Below are 20783 nucleotides of genomic sequence, written 5' to 3' on the forward strand. Positions count from 1 at the left end.
AGTGTTTGTGGAAACGGCAAGTGGATCTTGGAGGTATCCTCCCCGAGTACATTCCTGGTAAATACATGAGACTTCGTGCATCCAATATGATAGCAAAATTTTAACATGGGGCTTCCAGGAGTACAAGAGACTAAAACAAAATCACCAGAACAGAACTATATGCGAATTGGTTTCCTTGTGTTTGGCACACATCTGGCTGGTGCCAAGATGTGTTATTTATTTATTTATTTATTTAATATGATTTGAATTCTAAGGGTCTGATTGTCATTTACAATGAGACCCTAGTACACTGTTCTGGCAGTGTAATGGGACTTCGAGGGTGTAAATTATGGATATTGACTTAAAGCAGTAGCAAACCAAATTAAGCTAAATCAATATTAACCACTATTAAACCAAGGGGGCTGCACCAATATAACTAAATCAATTTAGAAACCAATTTAGTTTCACAAGTACAATTTTTTTGTATAGACCAGACCCCTTCATTTCCTTATTTCTGCAGAGCAGGTGTAAAGTCAGACCATTAACCCTACTGTGGCAGTGCTGTTTTGGTTTTTAATTTGCAGATATAAAGGAGACAAACAGTAGATTGTGCATGTCTATTACATGTCTTATGAGCAACCCGACTGTCTCGATAAGATGTGTAAGAGTCATGCATGATCTTTTCAGCAATGAATAACTCAAAGGAACGACAATCAATGACCACTTTGACAGTTAATGAGTGAACACTGTTCTGCGAATTGCACAGCCATGGAAGTAATTATACTGATTTGATTGAGAGAGGCCAGTAAGTGTTTGACAACAGCAAAAAGGCTTAATAATGGAGCCAACTTATGTGGTGTATGAAACAGAGGGAGAATGGAGGATTTCAGAAACATTCAGGGACCATCTTTTAAGCAAGTGTGCAGTGTCTGAGCTACACAATTCCAATGGAGACGAGTCGAAGTGACCAGGCTTCCCCCCCTCCCCGCCATGTTGTGACTCCTAAGACCACTGTGTTGAGTATTTGATCATGTTTATGCTGTAACTTTGTCTTCCCTCCCTCTCCCATTGGTTTATTTATTCACCTATTCCTTTGTATCTAAATCTTAGATTATGAACAGTCTTTGTACGGTGCACAGCATGATGGGGCTCTGATCAGAGATCCTTAGGTGCTCCTGTAAGAAAACAAGAACAAAAATGTGCTTTAAACTAAACACGAGATAAAGTGAATCTGAAACAAAGATTGTGGCTTTAAAATATTTGAAATTTTGTACCTTTTATCTAGTTGGTCTAACTGGAGGAGGTGGGTCAGTGTCTCAGATTTAAATGGAAATAACCAACAGGTGGTTTTTGTGTTGACATGCAAGTAAAGAATTTTTAATGGATTACAGCATGGGGCAGGATCACAGGTTAACAGATCAATAGGCTTATAAATGATTTAGTCCAATATAAATGTACAATTGGGAGAGATAACAGCAGGGTGCTTCTGTGTCATTATCTTGTGGGCATTAACCGTGAAGATTTACATTAAAATAAATGCAGACTTCCAATTGCTAACAAAAGGCTCCAGAGACAAGCAACCTCTCACATATCAGTTCTGTGACCTTTCCTAGAGCATGTGAAAATTAATTTGACATGTTTTTATTTCAATCAGTCTTAAGACCAACTGAGAAAAGCCATTTTATAATCTATTTCCTGAATTAATGTTCAGCCATCAAAAGAACGTCTATTGTGCCCATTTCAAGACTTCTGCCATTCAGGACTATATCCTGATTTAGATTCTCCTCTCTCCTCCCATGCAACTCTGGAACTCAGTTGTTAGGTCATGTTAAAAAGAAATGTGTAAATTACACCTTCACATCCCAAGTAGGAGATGAACAGGATGTAAAAGGAAAGTGGATTTCACAAATGGAAAAGCAGTAATTTTATGGGTCAGATCCTCAGCTGGTGTAAATCAGCACAGTAGGCTGAAGACAATGAAGATATATCTCTTTACACCAACTAAATATCTGGCCCTCTGCCTGGCACAGTGGCACATATCAGTGTGTCTGTGTGGGTGCTACACAGAGCCACTACTTGCCATTGCCTAACTGCAGAGCAGTGGCAAACAGCTGTCGGTTGGCAGAGTGGCAAAGTGGACCCATTGCATAGTGAACCCATAGTGACACAGTGGAACCATTGCTGCTTATTTCCTAGGGCAGTGGCTCTCAGCCTTTTCAGACCCCTTTCAAAAGTTTGATTTGTCTTGCATACCCCCAAGTTCCACCTCACTTAAAAACTTACAAAATCAGACATAAAAGTACAACAGTGTCACAGCACACTATTACTGAAAAATTCTGTATGTTCTCATTTTTACCCTATAACTATAAAATAAATCAACTGGAATATAAATATTGTACTTACATTTCAGTGTATAGTATACAGAGCAGTATAAACAAGTCATTGTCTGTATGAAATTTTAGTTTGTACTGACTCCACTAGTGCTTTTTATGTAGCCTGTTGTAAATCTGGGCAAATATCTAGATGAGTTGATGCAGTACCCACACATACCCCTGGTTGAGAACCACTGTTCAAGGGATTTTGCACCTTGCCATTTTATCATCTCCCCTTCCCAGGACAGGCTGATGGATTGCATTTACACAGGTTCACCATCCAGTCACTAACTAAGCTTCTTTACCAATATCCACCACCACTGATACCCACCTGTGGTGGTTTCTGAACCCCAGTGCCTCCAGCCCATCACACTCCACTCTATCCTACTGATGTTGAGCAATCTGAGCTGTGGGCTGTAACAATACTTCTCACAAGTGGAAGGAGAGAGAGCTTGGTGCGTGTGAGTTGTCCTGCTGCTGTCAGCTGCTTGCTGGATTTTAGGTCAGTTGTACACCATGTGGAAGATGGGAGAAGGAAGCTGCATCAGTTTACACCCACCTTAATCACACATGTGATTACTTGCCCTACTGTTGGACACATGTCTGTTTTCACTGCCTGACATGCTTTCTTCCATCCCCATAGCCTAGAAATGGTGACGCTCACCTTGTGCTTTCACTGGATATCTCTGCTATATCTCTTGAGTTTTCATGCCACATTTTAGGCATCACTGCATCTGCGAAAGTAATTACACCTGCTGTTACTACAGTAGTGAATTTGCCCCATCAATTTGAAATCAATAAGTTACACAGGGCACAAGTCAGAGCAGAATCTGGCCAATGGGTTGCAAAACAAATTACCTTTCGAAGTGAGGGAAATTTTGACAGCTAAATTACAATATAACCTTTCCTGAATGTCTTCGCTCACTTTGGCAACTTACACTACTCAGGAAGAGGCATTTAGTTTTAACCTTTCAAAGTTTATTACACAGAAAATCCCATTTGTGACAATTTGTGATTTTTTTTCACCATATGATTGAATTATGTTTGAATTCAAATTAATGATCAAATGGTATTTTCAGTCACAGTATAAGGTTGTAAAATCACTTCCTGTAGGAAGGCATATTAAGCCACTAAACATGTACACATATCCCTCTTGTTCTCTTATGGATCTATGTAGTAACAAGACAGACTATGAGAAATTCTCAAGTATATGTATAAATATTAAACTTTGTTCATACTGCAACTAGAAAGAATGGATAAATTAAATCCCTACATTAGGGGACAGTGGACTATGCAGTCTCATTTCAAAATGTATATAAACCTGTATAAATAAAACCCCTCTGCATCAGAGGTCACAGTCTATAACACAGCCATAGCTGCCAGGTAGTTTGGTCTCAACCGGAATTTATGTAAAATTAGCAATAACAGCTACACCAGCCATTCCCTGTTTTCAGCTGAAAGGATTAAGTTTCCTTTTTCAGAATTTGATTTTTCAGAGTAACTTCCCTCTGCTTTCCTTGTCTAACATTTTAGTTCTTTATACTGTATTTTAAAGTTAAGCATACCATGTGAGCTACAGGAATTTCAGATCAACATTAAATGTATCGTTTGCACCAATGGACAGAGTGATAACAGAATTTAAAAATGGAAAATATCCCCCTACCCTCCTCTGATACTGCACTTGATCTTATCTAAAAGTGTGGGCAAGTAAAATAAAAGCTATGTAGTAAAAAGTTTTGCTGTAGAATAAAACAGAAGGAAGAGTCTATGTAGAAAAGAGGGAGGGGGCAAGCGGCAGTGTGTGAGAGTGACAGTGGCTGGGCATGTTTGGACAATTCTCTGTAATTGTATTGGCCTGGAGCATCCCACTCAGATTTGCTCACAGGTGAATGGAACAGATATTCAGACATTTCTGTCGCACTGTTCCCCACTCCTCTCCTTTGAAGGGCCTTCTACAGATCTGGGTTAAGGGAGGGGACAGAGTGAGCTCGGGGAAGCACAAGGCAGGACACAGATCATCCTCCTAGCTCCAAGCAGATTCTCTGGAAAAGATAACAGAGCATAGGTACGTATTATCTTTTGTGCTGAGAAACCTTTCCCCACCCAGCACCTTAGAGCAACAGAAGTGTCCAATGACACCATGCTGCCAGGGAGCTGGGGAAGGAGAGCCTCACTGGCACCAGAGCACAAAGCCTCTGCTTAGATCCCTTGAGAGCTGCTGTCAAATTATGAAGCGTGCACCATGTCCTATTCTGCCAGGTAAGGGCAACACCCTGCCTCCTTTCCCTTCCATTGGAATAACAAAGGAGTTCCATCAGGAAATCTCTGATAGATTTCCCTCTTCTAACTCTCCTTCCATAGGGGCTTAAACACTGATAACATAAGAAATCAGCTCTAAAACAATGTAATATATGTGCTAGTGAGACAGGAAATACATTCTGACTGCACTGTGTTTCATACAGAATATGCTTGGTGTTTCACTAGCTCTGAAGTGTAAAATATTTATCAGATTTTCTTATTAGAAGACAGATTTTGAAAAGCTTCAGAGCCCATTTCAGTTTGATTTTTCCACATTCATCTACAGCATGAAGTACATTATTGCTTGTTCCCAGAATTAAGATTGCAGGGTGAGCACAGTGCAGGTATTGGCTGTTGATGTGAATAAACAGATGAGAGCTAATGTCTTCTCCCCCATAGATAGGCATGGGGATTGAAAAGGTGAAACAAAGCATTAATCGTCCTTCTTTCCCCTCCAGTCAAATGAACTAGTCAGAGCACATCCTCCATGCTATTATATTTAGCCTTTGGTTCTTGAAACATTGGCACATTCATTCAGAGTCATGTCAATACATAATATGCAGCTAGGCAGGACTAACACGTCTGCTTTTTTGAATGTTTTTAAACATATTTTTCATATCAGTGCTGTGGGTTTTGTCTTAGATTTCCTGAGGATATTTTTCCCATCTAGATGCTAGTATGAGACTAAATGGACAGCAGAGGGCAATGGAGAGCTATAGGCTTAATACAGTAAAGCACAGAGTACATTAACCCTTAGAATACTATCATGTTCAGGGCTATGTGCATATTCAGTTCTTAGAAGGAAAATATTTGAATCACTATTGTGACTAGCACGTGGATATATAATAACGATAAGAGTGTTTCTTAAAAAGTTAAATTATAAAAGCTTCCATTTAGTTCTATCTAGGAGTTTTTGCTTCTCTTGTCACCACGGTATCTGCAGGGTCCATATCTTTGATTCCATTTTCCCTACTGGAAAACTAACTTAATACTTTCCCCCTCTATTTTTTTTAATGAATTAGTGCTGGAGTTAGATTAATAAGATCTGGAGACTATCATCTTCTGTTTACCCACTGACATGTCAGCCCCAATACAGGTTTCTCCACATCACTAACCAACTCTGTGCCTCACTTGTGATCTGGATACAATGAGAGGACAATTTGGTTTCTATGGCAAGCTTTTCAGAGTGTCTCCCAAGATCTGTGATTGACAGAGCCAGAAGAGTACCGAGAAGTCACCTACTACAGGACAGGCCCAACAAAGAAAATAACAGAATGCCACTAGCCGTCACCTTTGCCCCCAACTAAAACTTCTCCAGCGCATCATCAAAGATCTACAACCTATCCTGAAAGACAATCCCTCACTCTCACAGGTCTTGGGAGTCAGACCAGTCCTCACTTACAGACAGCCCCCCAACCTGAAGCAAATACTCACCAGCAACCACACACCACACAACAAAAACACTAACCCAGGAACCTATCCTTGCAACAAAGCCCAATGCCAACTCTGTCCATATATCTATTCAAGTAACACCATCATAGGACCTAATCACATCAGCCACACTATCAGAGGGTCGTGCACCTGCGCATCTACCAATGTGATATATGCCATCATGTGCCAGCAATGCCCCTCTGCCATGTACATTGGCCAAACCGGACAATCTCTACGCAAAAGAATAAATGGACACAAATCTGACATCAGGAATCATAACATTCAAAAACCAGCAGGAGAATACTTCAACCTCTCTGGCCACTCAGTAACAGACTTAAAGGTGGCAATTTTGCAACAGAAAAGCTTCAAAAACAGACTCCAACAAGAAACTGCTGAACTGGAATTAATTTGCAAACTAGATGCCATTAACTTGGGGTTGAATAGAGACTGGGAATAGCTGGGTCATTATACAAATTGAATCTATTTCCCCATGTTAAGTATCTTCACACCTTCTTGTCAACTGTCTGAAATGGGCCATCTTGATAATAGCTCATCTTACTTAATTAGCCTCTTAGAGTTGGTATGGCAACTTCCACCTTTTCATGTTCTCTGTATGTATATATATCTTCTTACTATATGTTCCATTCTATGCATCTGATGAAGTGGGCTGTAGCCCTCGAAAGCTTATGCTCAAATAAATTTGTTAGTCTCTAAGGTGCCACAAGTACTTCTCTTCTTTTTGCGGATACAGACTAACATGACTGCTACTCTGAAACTTGTCGTTAAAGTGAATGAGTTTTTCTCATATGAATGCTCATTTAAATTGAATTTTAAGCTTACCTGTTGGGTATTCTCATCAGACGTGATATATTATGGAGGGACAATAGCTTCTTCATAGTTAAAGATGCAACTTTACCTTCCACTATAACACCCCATGTTAGTCCGTGCTGCAGGCCCAGGATTGGGGAAGTGAAAAGATGGTTCAGAGGATAAACTTAGCACAACTGAAGATTGACCCTGAATTTATCATTCTGGTTTACTGAGTTCAACAGCCTGTTTCTGGCAATAACCAATATCTGATACTTGAGATAAATACTTGTGCTGTCATCTTTGTGGTGTACTCCGAATACAATATAGCAACTAGTAAGGCCCTAATCTTGTACCTTCCAGGAGCCCCATTCACTGGGGCCCTGCATCAGTGCAGGGCTTTGTCTGGGCAGGATCAGGGCCTAAGAGCTTTAAGCAGAAAGGAAGGCCACAGATTGGTCTTCTACTCCCAGGAGAGCATTTCAGTGAAAATTTGACTTTGCTGTAGATTAGAAATGAAGATTTTTACCTAGAGTGAATTAGAGTCGGCATCCTCAGATTATTTAAAAGAAGCAAAATGTAGCCCCTCTGTCACAGAAGATACTTCATTTGTTCTTCTTGACTGGATTAATTCACTGCAGTAACCTGTTAGCTGCTGTCAGATGGCAACACTCCTTTTAAATTAGCGATCTATCTTTGGAGACCACTCATTTTCTATACTGATGGCATTAAACCCTCTGTCAATATTTGAAAGAGATAACATTGTCTGACAATTTTAAGACTTTCCATGGCAGTTCATCGCAGGATTGCTGTGGATTAGTCTCAAGGCCAGAGCTTGTGTTTTTGCATTCAGACGTGCAATATCTTTTGAAATTCAAGCACAACCTTCCCACTAGTTGTGCATAATCTTTTTTTTTTTTTAAAGGATTGTTATTGGCTTCCATAAAACATTAAGACCTTCACATGAGCAATATGATCAAAAGAGAGTCTGAAGTACAGAGTAGTAAAGAACACCAAGCAAGCAAACGTGGGCTGTGACATGAATAACAGGAGGTATATTTTGTGGGAAAGCAAGGAATCCCATGCACAAGTGGCTCTCTCCATTCTGCAGAGTTAGAACAAGCTCTCCCTAATTTTGAATTAGGCCAATTCACATGCTGGCCTGCAACTAACCTTACAAGTGGCAGGGATCTGTTGATCCTGTTAGTCCATTTCACATCTTTAGTGCTGCATGAAACAGTTCTTAGCTGTGACTGAAAAAAACAAAACAAGAAACCCCCAAACACCACAACCTGTTGTTATATTTCTTCTATTCAGCTTGAGGGAAATCATTAAGAACACAGACTTGCAGCCATACCTGTCAACCCCTGGACTCTGAAATGAGGGCAGTGACCCTCCAAATGAGGGAAATCAATTTTTTTTACTGAATACATCTGGCAAGGATGCAACACGGGTCCCTGGGACTGGCAGGGATTGTGTGGGGGAGAGTCCGCTGGGAATGGCAGAAGGATCCCTGAAGATGGCAGGAATGGGATGAGGTTCCTCTGAGCTTGGCAGGAATGGGAATGGCAGGTGGGGGAGCCCTGGGACTGGCAGGAGGGGTAGCTTGAGAGGTGCCCACAGGGGGCATCTGGACCAACTTTGGGAGCAGGTTTAGAGGAGCTGGAGTCTGCCCCTCTTCCCATTGCAGCAGCAGCTGCACCCTACCATAGGCCTTGATGCTCCTGGCCTTTCTGGCAGGCTTCCTGAGGGCGCAGTGCTGGAACACACTTCAGAACAGGTACTGCTTCATGCGTAGGACCTACCAAATTCAGAGTCCATTTTGGTCAACTTCATGGTCACAGGATTTTAAAAATTGTAAATTTCATGATTTCAGCTATTTAAATCTGAAATTGCAGTGTGTTGCAATTTTAGGGGTCCTGACCCAAAAAGGAGTTGGGGAGGTGCAAGGTTATTTTGGGGGGAGTTGCGGTACTGCTATCCTTATTTCTGCGCTGCTGCCTGCAGAGCTGGGCCCTCAATCAGCAGCCACCGCTCTCCGGCCGCCCAGCTCTGAAGGCAGCAGCACAGAAGTAAGGGTGGCATGGTATGGTATTGCCACCCTTCCTTCTGCGCTGCTGCTGGCGGGGCGTCACCTTCAGAGCTGGGTGCCCAGCCAACAGCTGCTGCTCTCCAGTCACTCGCCACTGCTCTCCAGCCACCCAGCTCTGAAGGCAGTGCAGAAGTAAGGGTGACAATACTGTGGCCCGCCTTAAATAACCTTGCGACCCCCCTGCAACTCCCTTTGGGGTCAGGACCCCTAATTTGAGAAACGCTGGTCTCCCCCATGAAACCTGTATAGTATAGGGTAAAAGCGCATAAAAGACCAGATTTCACAGTCCGTGACACATTTTTCATGGCCATGAATTTGGTAGGGCCCTATTCACGCAGGTCGGAGCTCACTCTGCAGCCATGACGACCTGCACTGGGGCAGCCGAATCAGGACTTTGCTATGGCAATGTAGGATGGAGGGACAACTTTATAAATTGGAGCCAGATGTAGGATGTCCTGCACAGTGCAGGACACTTGAGAGGTATGCTTGCAGCCGATGAAGATTCTAGATGTCCAAGAATTCTATCATTTCCTCAGCCCAACAATGTCAAATGATATGCCAGATAGCCAACATCTTACACCTATATACATTTGTCATCAATATCACTGATATAATTTATTTTATGCCTCAGTGGAAGATTTAGGTATGCTCTGGGACAAATCCTCAGATGAGCAGATTAGTTAAATTTAACAGATGTAGACACACCAATCTGTGCCAAGAGTTTATAGATTTATTTCTGATCTGATCACACCCAGCACATTTACTAATTAATCATTGGAACATTTAATTCCTATATCTCCTTCTCACTTGGGCTTCCCTAGTGTTCATCTGGCAAAATTGATAAACAACATTGGAAGGACACACAACCAACAGCTGGTAGTTTTGCAGATTAAATACAGGCCAGATCCTGAGCTGGTGTAAAGTGGCATAGCTCCATTGATTTCAATAGAGCTATTCTGCTTTACATGAATCTGGTCTGGGGTTGGTTAATGCCTTATATAGTGCATAAATTGCAGAATATATCTCTCCAGAGCTGTGATTTAGGGATATGCTAATAACCTGTGGGCTTCTCAGAAAATATATGAGTTTCCCGTTCACAGATACCCAGCAAACTTGCAACACTCTGTACCTTCTATGGAGTTATAGACCAGTGACTGGAATAAGGCTATGCCCTGCGTTACCGTGCAGAATTTAAAGAACTTGCATCAGATTATAAAAGCTAAGTGAATTGCATCATTAGTAGGGTCTTCCAGTTCAGCTTTAATTATAGTAGATAACACACTTGTGGCTCTTAGGCTGTCTATCCGAGCCTTTTTTTCTGAAAGATTTTCCAGTTTTGCTAACACTAGTGTGGCCACTGTTTAATCTAAACCTGTACAATGCAGGTTTACACAGTATGCTAGTAAAAATGTCAGTGGGTCTTGGTGCCTTCTCTACACCAGTGCTCCCGTTATCGCTACCATCCAGTCAAGGTACAAAAATTTTCAGAAAAAAGAATAGAAATGTTGTGTCCTCTTCAACCCCCTTAGAATACAAGAAGGTCTCAACCAGCCATCACCAAATTGTATTAATCAGGCTGAAGTTTCACGATATAATGTGGAAATACATTCTCTAAAACTGTTACTAAAACTCATCTGTTTCTGTTTAGGAAGCCCACAGTCAATGTAGCCAAAGATGCTTTCCTCTTTAAGTGAGGCCACTCTCTATAGGTCACCAACTTCTCAGATTCAAAGACACTGAAGGTGACTTCACTAAGCCTGATTAATCTCTGTATTTTATCCCAAATAAGGGTACTCTTTCCTTTTAGCTAATGGTTTAAAAATTATCTTAAATTTATCATTTAGGAATGATACTGGTCAATAAAATGAAAACTGTAGTGGATCTTGATTTGGCTTATCCATTACTGAGATCATAGCCTCGTTCATGATGTGTGGTAGTCTGTTCTTAACAAAACATTCCCTGTACATTGCCAACAGCAAAGGGGATCATTTGGTTGCAAATTTTTTAAATACAAGGGGGAACAATTGGACATTTATCAGGTCCCAGTGCCTTGTTTCCAAAGCAAACACACCAGTTAGATCACAGATTGCTGCACTGTGAATTACTCTAATTGCTTACTGACCAAACAGTATAGCCCCATAAGCAAGTTTTACTTATGGCTTCCTAATTCTATATTTATTCAAAAGTGTATGCACCTGAGTAACAGTGACAAATACTTTGTTATTCTTTCAATCTATGAAAAAGCATTGTCGCTGTGTGTCACGAGCGTGAGGTACTAGGGCCTGATCCAAAGCCTAAAGTTGATGGAAAGATTCCATGGGCTTGGGATCCAGTCTATTAATTTCACGAAGGAGCAGTCTATTGTTATTAATAATAATTTATATTGCACTAATGCTCACAGGTCCCAAATTAGGATTGGTGTCTCATTGTGCTAGGACACATAGAAACCCAAGGCAGGACCTAATCCTTGCATTAGATAGTTTACAGTCTGATGAGGCTTGCTAATATAAGCCAAGCTAATAGGGAGTTTATTTATGATTCATATTAATTGGAAGCTTGCTTTGTCCCCATGTCTATTATCCCTTTGAGATATGAACAGTCTGATTTAGCTCTTAACATTAACAAAGTCTGTCCAATTCTCTTGTAGTCATGCAGATTGCTTCTTCTGTTTCCAAGGAATAACAGTGAAACAGTTCAGCCTCTAGATCTCCTAAATCTGTGAAGGGTTTTCCTTCCCCTTCCCCTTTTTTCAGTTGTTTGAGTAACCAGTTAAAAAGCTCTTATGAAAGCCTTCAAGGCCTCAACACACACCCTGAGTCACATCTCCTGTGCAAATGGCTCATTTGAAAGCATCAATATTGGAGTTGATTGCATCAGTAAACAGCTGTACCTGTGGGATAGTGGAATGCAGTTTGAGAATATAGGTCAATTGACTAACACAGATTAACAGATAGTGATCAGACAAGAGTTTGGGGTTATTTTTCAGATTATTTTGTTTTATAAAGTTTCCTGTGAGGTACCCATAGTCATTTCTAAATTGAATGGAGATTTATCCACTTGGGAGAAAACAGTGTTTGTTTTGACTGGGGTGTTGTTCTCTGCACATCTACCAGCTCTAATTCAGCTGTAGTAGGTACAGAGATAGTCTATTTTCTTAGACTATATCACCCTGAGAACATTACATCTTTTCCCACTCTAACATCATTACAAAAATTAAAGTCACCAAATTAGTCATTACAATACTTTAGTTGGGCTAAATCTAAAAGTGACTTTTTGAGCAATATGTAATTTGAGAATCTAGTGTAATCATTAAAGTATATCTATTTGCTCTTTCATTCTTTCACCATCTTGCAACATTTTAAAATCACAAACAATGTCATTATTATGAGGAAATATTTTCCTCCAACATTTCTTATCTTTGGCTTCTTCTGCTAATTTGTACTTTGCACAGGTGTCTCACAGGTGACACAAGCAAAATATGGTAACTCACCCTCTTTTGTCCAAGGTAGGCTGGATCTTGAGCCCATGTGAGCAGTCATACACAGAGATTTGTTCCTTTTGATAGCCATGGCAACCACACCACACTACAAATCCTGGAGGCAAGTGTGATAGACACTTCTAGTATCAGAGCAATATAGTCACTATTGTGTGGGTTCCCCCAAGAATGACACATCAGGAGCCACATAAAACAACCTTTACCCCCAGTCTGGCAGAGCTAAAAGGTGTAGGACAAGAGATAAAAGGCAGAGGCTAGTTAGAACACTGGCTACTTCAGTTAAAGGGGTTACACTAAAGAGCATTAAGAAATATATGAAGAAATAATGTGTGTATATAAATACAATTAAGAATTCTAATAGCTGATTGGTCAGAGTTAACTCTTTCAGTCTACAACTCATCTAATCCCCATAGCCTACATGGTCCTGTAGGTTATGTGAGTCACTGCCCAAATCAGGATCTAAAGTCTATGTGTGCTGCAGATGTTTCTCCACTTTGGTTCTGAGCATTCTTATTCTTCCCATTATTTAATCTTTCCCTTGAGGAATGGAAGTCCCATTCCAGTCTGTTCAGTATCAGAAGCTGGGAACACCAGTGAAGACAGAGAAATAGAAGCATTCTTGGAGGGATCAGAAACAACAATATGAGGCTCAACAGAAAAATGCAAACCATCCGGGGAAAACATGGGAAAACACAGATATTTAATGAGAGGGAGAAACCTGGAAATCAGCACTGCTGAAAGAGACTTGGGAAATGATAGTGAGGAACACATTACACATGAGTTCTCAATTTGATATGGCTTCAGAAAAAGGCTAGTGCCATTTTGAGATGCACATGCAGGGCTATTCCATCAAACAATAAAGAGATTAAAGCTCCCTTGTACCTGTAATAGCAACACAAACAGTTCTGGGAACCTCTTTACCAGAAAGTTAATGACAAACTGAAGAAGAGAAGTATTACAAAGATGACTAGGAGACTGGAGGAAATGACTGATATGGAAAGATTACAAGAGAAGAGCTGAGCATGAAGTAGTTTCCCTGGCCCATGAAAATTTTCCAAGGTTTCAAACAATTCTCTTTCCACTTAGGGATATTGACAGTTTTGCAAACAAACGAAAAACCACAAAGAGAGAAATCCAGTGGTTAGGGCACTCACCTGGGATGTGGAGGGCCCAGGTTCAAGTCACTCAAGTCCCTGTGTCTCTCACATGCCAGGTGAGTGACTTGAACCCTGGGTCACTCACCAGGCGAGTGTTCTAACCACAGGAATAGCCCAGGACACACACCCACGCTTTGACCAGAACTGATATGTTATCACAAAAAGTTTTGGTTTTGACAAATTGGCATTTTCTGATCACACATTTTGTCAAAAAATTCCCAACCAGCACTGTATATGAATTAAATATGTAAAGGTGAAATCCTGGCCCTATTGAAGTCAATGGGTCTTTTGCCATTGACGTCAATGGAGTCAGGATTTCATGGAAATAATTTGTCTATATGCAGGAGTACATAACACACTGCAACATTTGCAAGGAAGGAGAGCATGACACGTGCCAGGGTACCCAGGGTCCTGAGGCATCTCGCTACCACCTGCCCTTAATGTGAGGATGTCTTGTCTGTGCCTGTTGTGGATTAGCTCTCTGACTCCACCGGCCTGTGGCATCACAAGCACTCTCCTCGAGGCCTCTACAGCTCTCATCTTCTCTCTACAGGTAAGCAATAGGCACACACCAACCCCCAAGTCCTCTGAGTTTCTCATCAAAGAATAGAGAGTTTCAAATGATGGTAAGTCAGAATATTGGGAAAATATATTTTAAAAAAATCATAACATGCTTTCTAGAGCCTAAATTTAACTCACATGAAATTCCCTCATCTCCTATAGCTTACCCAAGTCCTCTTCCTAGGGTTTCAGCCAGACTGGCTAAAATCCCCCTTTCATAAGACAAAGCCTGCAGGTGGCTTGTCTTCACAAACTGAAGGATGCCCGAGGATTCATTTGCACTCCAGACCTTTGTACATATATACATAACTCCTCTCATATTTTCTGTACATAAATCTTGCAATGGTTATAACGACCAGTGTATCACAAGCTTTCATGGCATTCTTTTGGTGAACCCAGGAGTACAAGAATCCCCTATCTACCCGTGCCATTTGCCAATTGACATCAAGAGGTCTTTGGGTGACAGAGAGGATTTACTTGGCATAGTAAATGGGTAAGAATAATGGGTTGAAAGTAAAGTTAAGGTTGAGGGGAAATTTCCTGACAGTGAGATCTATTACCCTGCAGAAAAGCATACGAAGTAAAGTGAGAGAAGCTTCAAATGTTTGACACATTTAAACTAGATTGAAACTGTAGGGATGATTCAAAAAGGTGGAGTCTAATTACCTGATTCAGAAATTGTATAAAGCCATTATTGTTAATGTCATTCATAGAATAGCAGGGGATGTAATCCCATGATTTACTAATTGAAGTGTTCAAAAAAAATAAGGTGTTGTCTCTTTAAAAAGTGAGCAAGTGAACACCATGAATTGCTCCTTATGTCATTAGGGAATGTATTGTAACCACTCAATTAATATTGCATCAGCACAAAAGGCCCTTTATAAAAGTAATAAAATATGAGTCAAGACAGTTCCTATTTTCTCTGTGAAAGATTATATGGAATTTAAGAGAAAATGATAATCTTTCTATAGGTTTTTGAATAATGAAATATATCCTTGCTATAGAACTTGATAGGATGGTAAGAAAAAAACCTATCACACTTTTTAGGATTTTGGAATAATTTCAGAAGAAAAATATTGGTTTAACCCCTACTAGATTCAATAGAACTTCTGCAAAAGGTTAACCTTTTTATCAATTTTATAGCTAAAATCTAAGTTAAATTAGAAGAGCTTGTTAAGAGCAGTAGTTTCAGGTCAGACCTTAACTTTAAAATCATTTTTATTTTCAACTGGTCCTGGAGTTTCTGAAAAGAGTTTCAGATGATGGTACCAGGAAAGTGCATGGAGAGGCCTTGAAGTCAGAGGTGTACCTATGTTTCTAATTTTTCAGTGCAGCACACCAGTGTTTTCATAGATATGCAGTGGTCTAATTCTTATTACATTGTATTTATTAAATGTGTACTCACAGGGTGTTGTAACTGCATATAATTATGAACCCTTTTTGCCACCAATAAAACAAGAGAGTGTTGAAAGAGAAAGTTTAAAAAAATCAATATAGAATATTTGCCAAAGATGGCTCAAAAGCAATTTACAATAACAAACTGAGATTTGACTGTGCCCTTCTGATCAGAAATGTCTGTAGCACTGTAGCGTAGACATTTCTTGTAGCAACAGAAGGGTTTTTTCCCCCATCGCTGTAGTAAATCCACCTCCTTGAGAAGAAATAGCTAGGTTGACAGAATAATTTTTCTTTTGACCTAGCAGTGTGTACACAACGTGGGTTACGTTGATCTATGTCATACAGGGTGTGAAATTTTTCACAACCCTGAGTGAGATAGCTAGGTTGACCCAAGTTTTAGGTGTAAACCAGGCCCCACAGTGGCTAAAGGCCACTACAATTAGTAGAGTAGGGAAAGGTAATACTTCTCGGCACACAGGTCAGTAACAAGTTGCATATGTAAGGGGACACTTGGCCCCTTACTAAAACTCAGTGGGGGTTTTTGATTGGCTAGCTCCCAGTACCAAAAGAAAGGAGAAGAGTTGATGGGAAATCAGGACACTGAAACTGACAGTCCCCAGGAACAATGGGGAGAGGCCAATGCTCCAGGTCAGCCTGATTGAAGGGGCAGGCAGGCTAATCAGGGAGTCAGGAGGAGTCCCGTTCTCCATGTGAGCTGGAATTGCCCGAGACAGAGTGGGGCTGAGCTAAGGAGAGAGCAGGAGCCCGAGCTGAGCTGGGGAGCAAAGTCACAGCAACAAAAGCCAGACAGCAGCCCAGGGAGCAGGTCAGTGCTGGGAGGAGAGCTGCAGCAACCAGAGCCGGAGGGGCAAGAAAAGCAGCCCAGGGAGCTGGAGGCAGAGCAGCAGCAGCGCCAAGGCAGAGTGGAGCTGGAGCTGACGCCGTCCGAAGCCAGGTGTGGTGAGCAGCTACGGAGAGCGAGGGGGACTCTGGGCAGTGGGCCCAGCATAGGGAGACGCCCCCAGCCAAGAGGCCTTGCAGGCCAGACTTGGAAGGGAACCGTAACCCGATGAGGCTGGGACAACGCTGGGAAGAAGGGTCCTGCCACCTAGAGCCTGAAGGCATGTGGCCACTGTCAGAGCAAGTGTCCGACCCACAGCATCCGTGCAGCACAGCCAGGGCCTGCAGAGGAGGCCTGGGACTTGTGAGGAACAGACTGAACTTCCCTTACATTCCAGAGACGCTGGTTGTGATGTCCCCATGCCACAGAGTGGGGTTATGTGTTTTCCTTTAACTTTTCCCATGTTGTCCTTATCTTTTTCTAATTGAGTGTTGTTTAATAAATTGTGTTTGCTTTGAACTGTATGGAATGATCAGTGGGTCAGGGAATTGTCCAGAACGGAGAGAGTGGGGACACCCTAGCCCCTGCCCTAAGTGACCACAACAAGGTTGGTGGTTGAGCCCTCGGGAATCCTGAGCCCAGCCTTGTTGGGGTTAGGAGGACTCTGCCACACAGGAGAGTGGAATGGGAGCCCTCGAGGTCAGGCAGGCCTCTGGGTAAAGGAAATGGTAGCGAGGACTCAGATCCTTTCGCTAGCCCACTTCACCGGGGTAGCGTATAAGCCAGGAAAGTTCCCCACAATAGCAGGACCATAGCTGACACACAGCAAGTGAGGAATGAATAAGTGATCCAGATATTAGTGCTAGAACATGAAGTCATGCATGTATGCATATAAATCAATGCACATTAGTGTGCTAGAAATCGAGCATTTTGAGCGTCCCCATTTCCCATCCAATCTGAAATGAGGCCAGCTACACTTAAGTGTCCAATGCAAAGTCAAACTAGTCGTTTGCCATTTTTTTTAGCCAATCAGGAGTCAAGGCCAGCGGGGGAGGCTTTAAACTCTGTAACGTGCAAAAGGATGGTGCTACATAACTGCTCAGTAACAGCGTTCCCCCAGATTTCAATGACAGACAGGGCGCCACTAGGACCCAGAGGACAGTAACTGCTCGAATCAATCAATACCTGCAGCTGCTGTTGCTTGCTGGTGGCACCCAGGTTTTGTGCTGGTTTCCAGCAGCTCCCGAGCTCGCCGGGCAGCCAGCGCACCCGCCAGCGTTACAGGGGCAAAAGGGGAGGAAGGTGATGACAACCAATCAGGGTGGCCCGTTCCCTCGAGACGTCATAATCACAAACAAACCCCAGAACCTGCAGCAGCAATAACAATAACAGACTGTGTCAGCTGCTGGTCAGTCGGCTGTGCGTACGTGGCCGCAGTCCGCAGCAGCTGCTCCCGCCAGCGGCGTCGGGAGAGAGCAGGCAGCGAGGGCAGGCTGAAAATAGAAACGCTCCTGCCTAGAGGAAACTAGAGGCAATGTCGCAGGGCGAGGGACCCAGCCTACAAGAGGAGAATTTGCACGGTAAGAGCCAGCCCTTCCCCCCCTTTCCCAGCAGTGCCTGGGCCCCTTCATTTGCAGGCCTTGCTAGGGAAAGCGCCCCCATCAGCCTGCTCTCGCCTAAGGACTTGCTGTCCAGAACGGGGGCTGTTGGAGACTCGGGTTCCCTTTGTTTATAGCATGTGACGTCCTCCCAAGTCTAGGTCTGCTGTTACGCTCGTTAACAATCATGCAGTAAACATGAAACTTGACAAGCATGGGGGAAAATGTCAGCGCTTGCAAATGGGTGGTGATCAGTACTGCATGCGCAGGGAATATACAGGGCTGTCCTTAACGCCACAAATGAGTGTGTGATTGTGTGCGGGCTTATTGTATCTTGCCTAGAGACAGGGTTAATGTGAGCCATTTAAAAACCACACAGTCAGTGAGGGATCTCGTTACACCACCCCTCCCCCCACCGTGAGGTTGCCATTAGCAGCAATCCAGTTATGGTAACATGGCAGGTAGGGTTATAGCTGCATGGATGGCTGGGTGTTTAAGAAAGCAAAACACCTTCTTACAAGCTCCCTGATATAATTCATGTTCCTTAGACTGAGAATCTATGGGCCAGGTATGGTGGATTTGAGTCTGTTTGGAAAACACGCACAATCAACTGTATAAAAACGCTTTCTACAAAACCGACTTCTATAAATTCGACCTAATTTCGTAGTGTAGCCATACCCTGAGACACTGATTTTCTACTGGAAGTAAATAATGATGATCTATCATTTAACATCTTTTTAAAGTTCAGATGTACCTATTCTAGTTTTGACATCTCCACCCCTTGCAGCAAACTATAATACTTTGACTGAATATACATTTGTTTCAAAATACTTAGGCACCATGGAAATGGAACAAAGTGAGTTAGGATTATAATAGATATGCATGTTTTACTAAGGGTAAAAAAGGAAGTGAAATCAGGGCATGTATTTGCCATACTTAAAAAAATACAGAAATCAGTTTGCAGAAAAGGAGAAATGAATTTCCCTTATTCACCTCAAATTGGAGAAAGTGGGTATTTCCTATAGATAGATAGATATAGGAGTTTTGGAAATAAAGAAAAAAATCTAGTTTACATTCCCACTGTTCTCTAGGATTTCCCTTTGTGCCAATGTGACAGACAGCAATTTGGTTTACTTGATTACCCAGTGTATATATGCCAGTTTAGGAGTTTCGCACGTAGCAAAACCACAAGAGGGTGTTTCATAACTCTCAGGGCCTTGGAAGATTTAAAAAAAAAAAAAAAAAAAAAAAAAAAAGACTCAGAGGGTCTTCTTATTTCTCTATCACTGATACATGGAGATAGGACACACATTGCATAAAGGGACTTTGTCTGGTATGTCTCATATCCTCTGTGTGTTTGGAAAGGTTAATGATGTTAAACTCTATATACAAACATTTATATGGGTGCCATATCTGGAATGGGACACTAAGACAAGTTTGCCTGATAAACCCATGCTTACACCTGGGATAGAAATATCAGGTTTTCTTGGGAAATAAGGTTCCATTTTATGTATCTTGAGTTGTAATTTTATAGCATTTCTGGCAGGAGATTCTCAGAGAACTCAGAGAGAGAGCGAGCGAGCTGTTTCTCCACCCGGGAAGTCAAGGCTGGCTCAATGTCTAGGTGACAATAGAGATGAAAGAAATTCTGACTAATATGAAAAATGGAACACGTTAAAAAAGCACTGAAATCTCAATCACACAGCCCCACCGCCACGAATAGATTCTCAAGAAATATGTGCTCCCTGGTAAAGTACAGAATGTGTTATTTGCAAACCAAATGTACTAAATCAGAGTTAAGAGATTGTGCATTCAAATGTGCTCTAGTGTTATTGTACATCTTCCTTGTATAGGATGATATGTTGGAAATGCAAAGGAGTTTGTTGGGGAGGTGAGGAGGAAGACTGTGGCTGATCATTAAAGCATGTGAAAGACAGTTGTTTTAAAGGGGGTTTTCACTGATATACTTGTGATATACAGAGAGAGACTTCTACTCTGTACAAATTGAGTTTTTCCTGCTCTCTGAACAGTTTGTCATTTCAGACATCAGAATTTTGTGCAAATGTTCTGTGGCAGTGACTAATTTTGAAAGTAGGGTATTGTGCTAGAGATATTCACAAAGCCAATGATATCCCACCAGTTACTCCATCCATGCCTTTTCTCACGCTGGTCCCTATTTTTGCATAATCTTGTCTGGTCCACTGCACAAGTTAACCTTATTTTTCCTTCAGATCCCTCCCCATGACTCCCCAAGACTGCCTTCCAGCCTCCGCCCTCTTATCTGTTTATGTTCCTGTTCTTTATAAAAACATAAGCCTTCGGTATCTAATCACTATGGCAACAGCTGATTTATAGTAATCTAGCCATCGCCCCCATCACCAGAATATCCAATATAAAAAAAGTACACGATGTATATGTAACATGTATTTAGCTCATGATCTTTTAAAGTCATAACTCTTGTCCTCTCCATATTCTGTCATATACTACTGTGTTATGTCTGGATTGTGTGTTAAATCAGGGACTATCTTTAGTTTGCTGTGTGAAGCAGTTTTGAACGTCTGTGGAACTGTATAAATAGGAAATGATCATTAAAAATGGGTTTGAAGCTGGGATTTTGACAATTTTAACACTATTACCAGCACTAGCAGTTATCAGAGGTTCTTTCTGTACAGCACATACAAATTAGGTCCAAATCTCTTCCATCATATGAGAACATAGTTTGATCTTGTTCAAAGAGTAAAAGATGGAACAGT

The 20783-nt window shown here is 41.7% G+C and overlaps 1 protein-coding gene and 1 long non-coding RNA gene across 2 annotated transcripts in view; one reads left to right on the forward strand and one right to left on the reverse strand.

Moving 5' to 3' along the window:
* On the reverse strand, positions 1-17725 carry LOC122466571. Its single transcript, XR_006292200.1, has 3 exons — positions 17618-17725; positions 3016-3085; positions 1-1154 (listed from the first exon to the last, which is right to left on the reverse strand). It is a non-coding gene; the product is annotated as an uncharacterized LOC122466571 (long non-coding RNA).
* Positions 17534-20783, forward strand: part of BNIP3 (BCL2 interacting protein 3) — a 17662-nt gene continuing 14412 nt past the window's right edge. The window contains exon 1 of the mRNA XM_007053031.4: positions 17534-18012. Coding sequence (XP_007053093.1) covers positions 17967-18012 — 46 coding nt within the window. The 5' untranslated portion in view covers positions 17534-17966. The remainder of the gene's footprint in view (positions 18013-20783) is intronic.

Source organism: Chelonia mydas, chromosome 7, assembly GCF_015237465.2.
Source record: "Chelonia mydas isolate rCheMyd1 chromosome 7, rCheMyd1.pri.v2, whole genome shotgun sequence".
Lineage (NCBI taxonomy): Eukaryota > Metazoa > Chordata > Testudines > Cheloniidae > Chelonia > Chelonia mydas.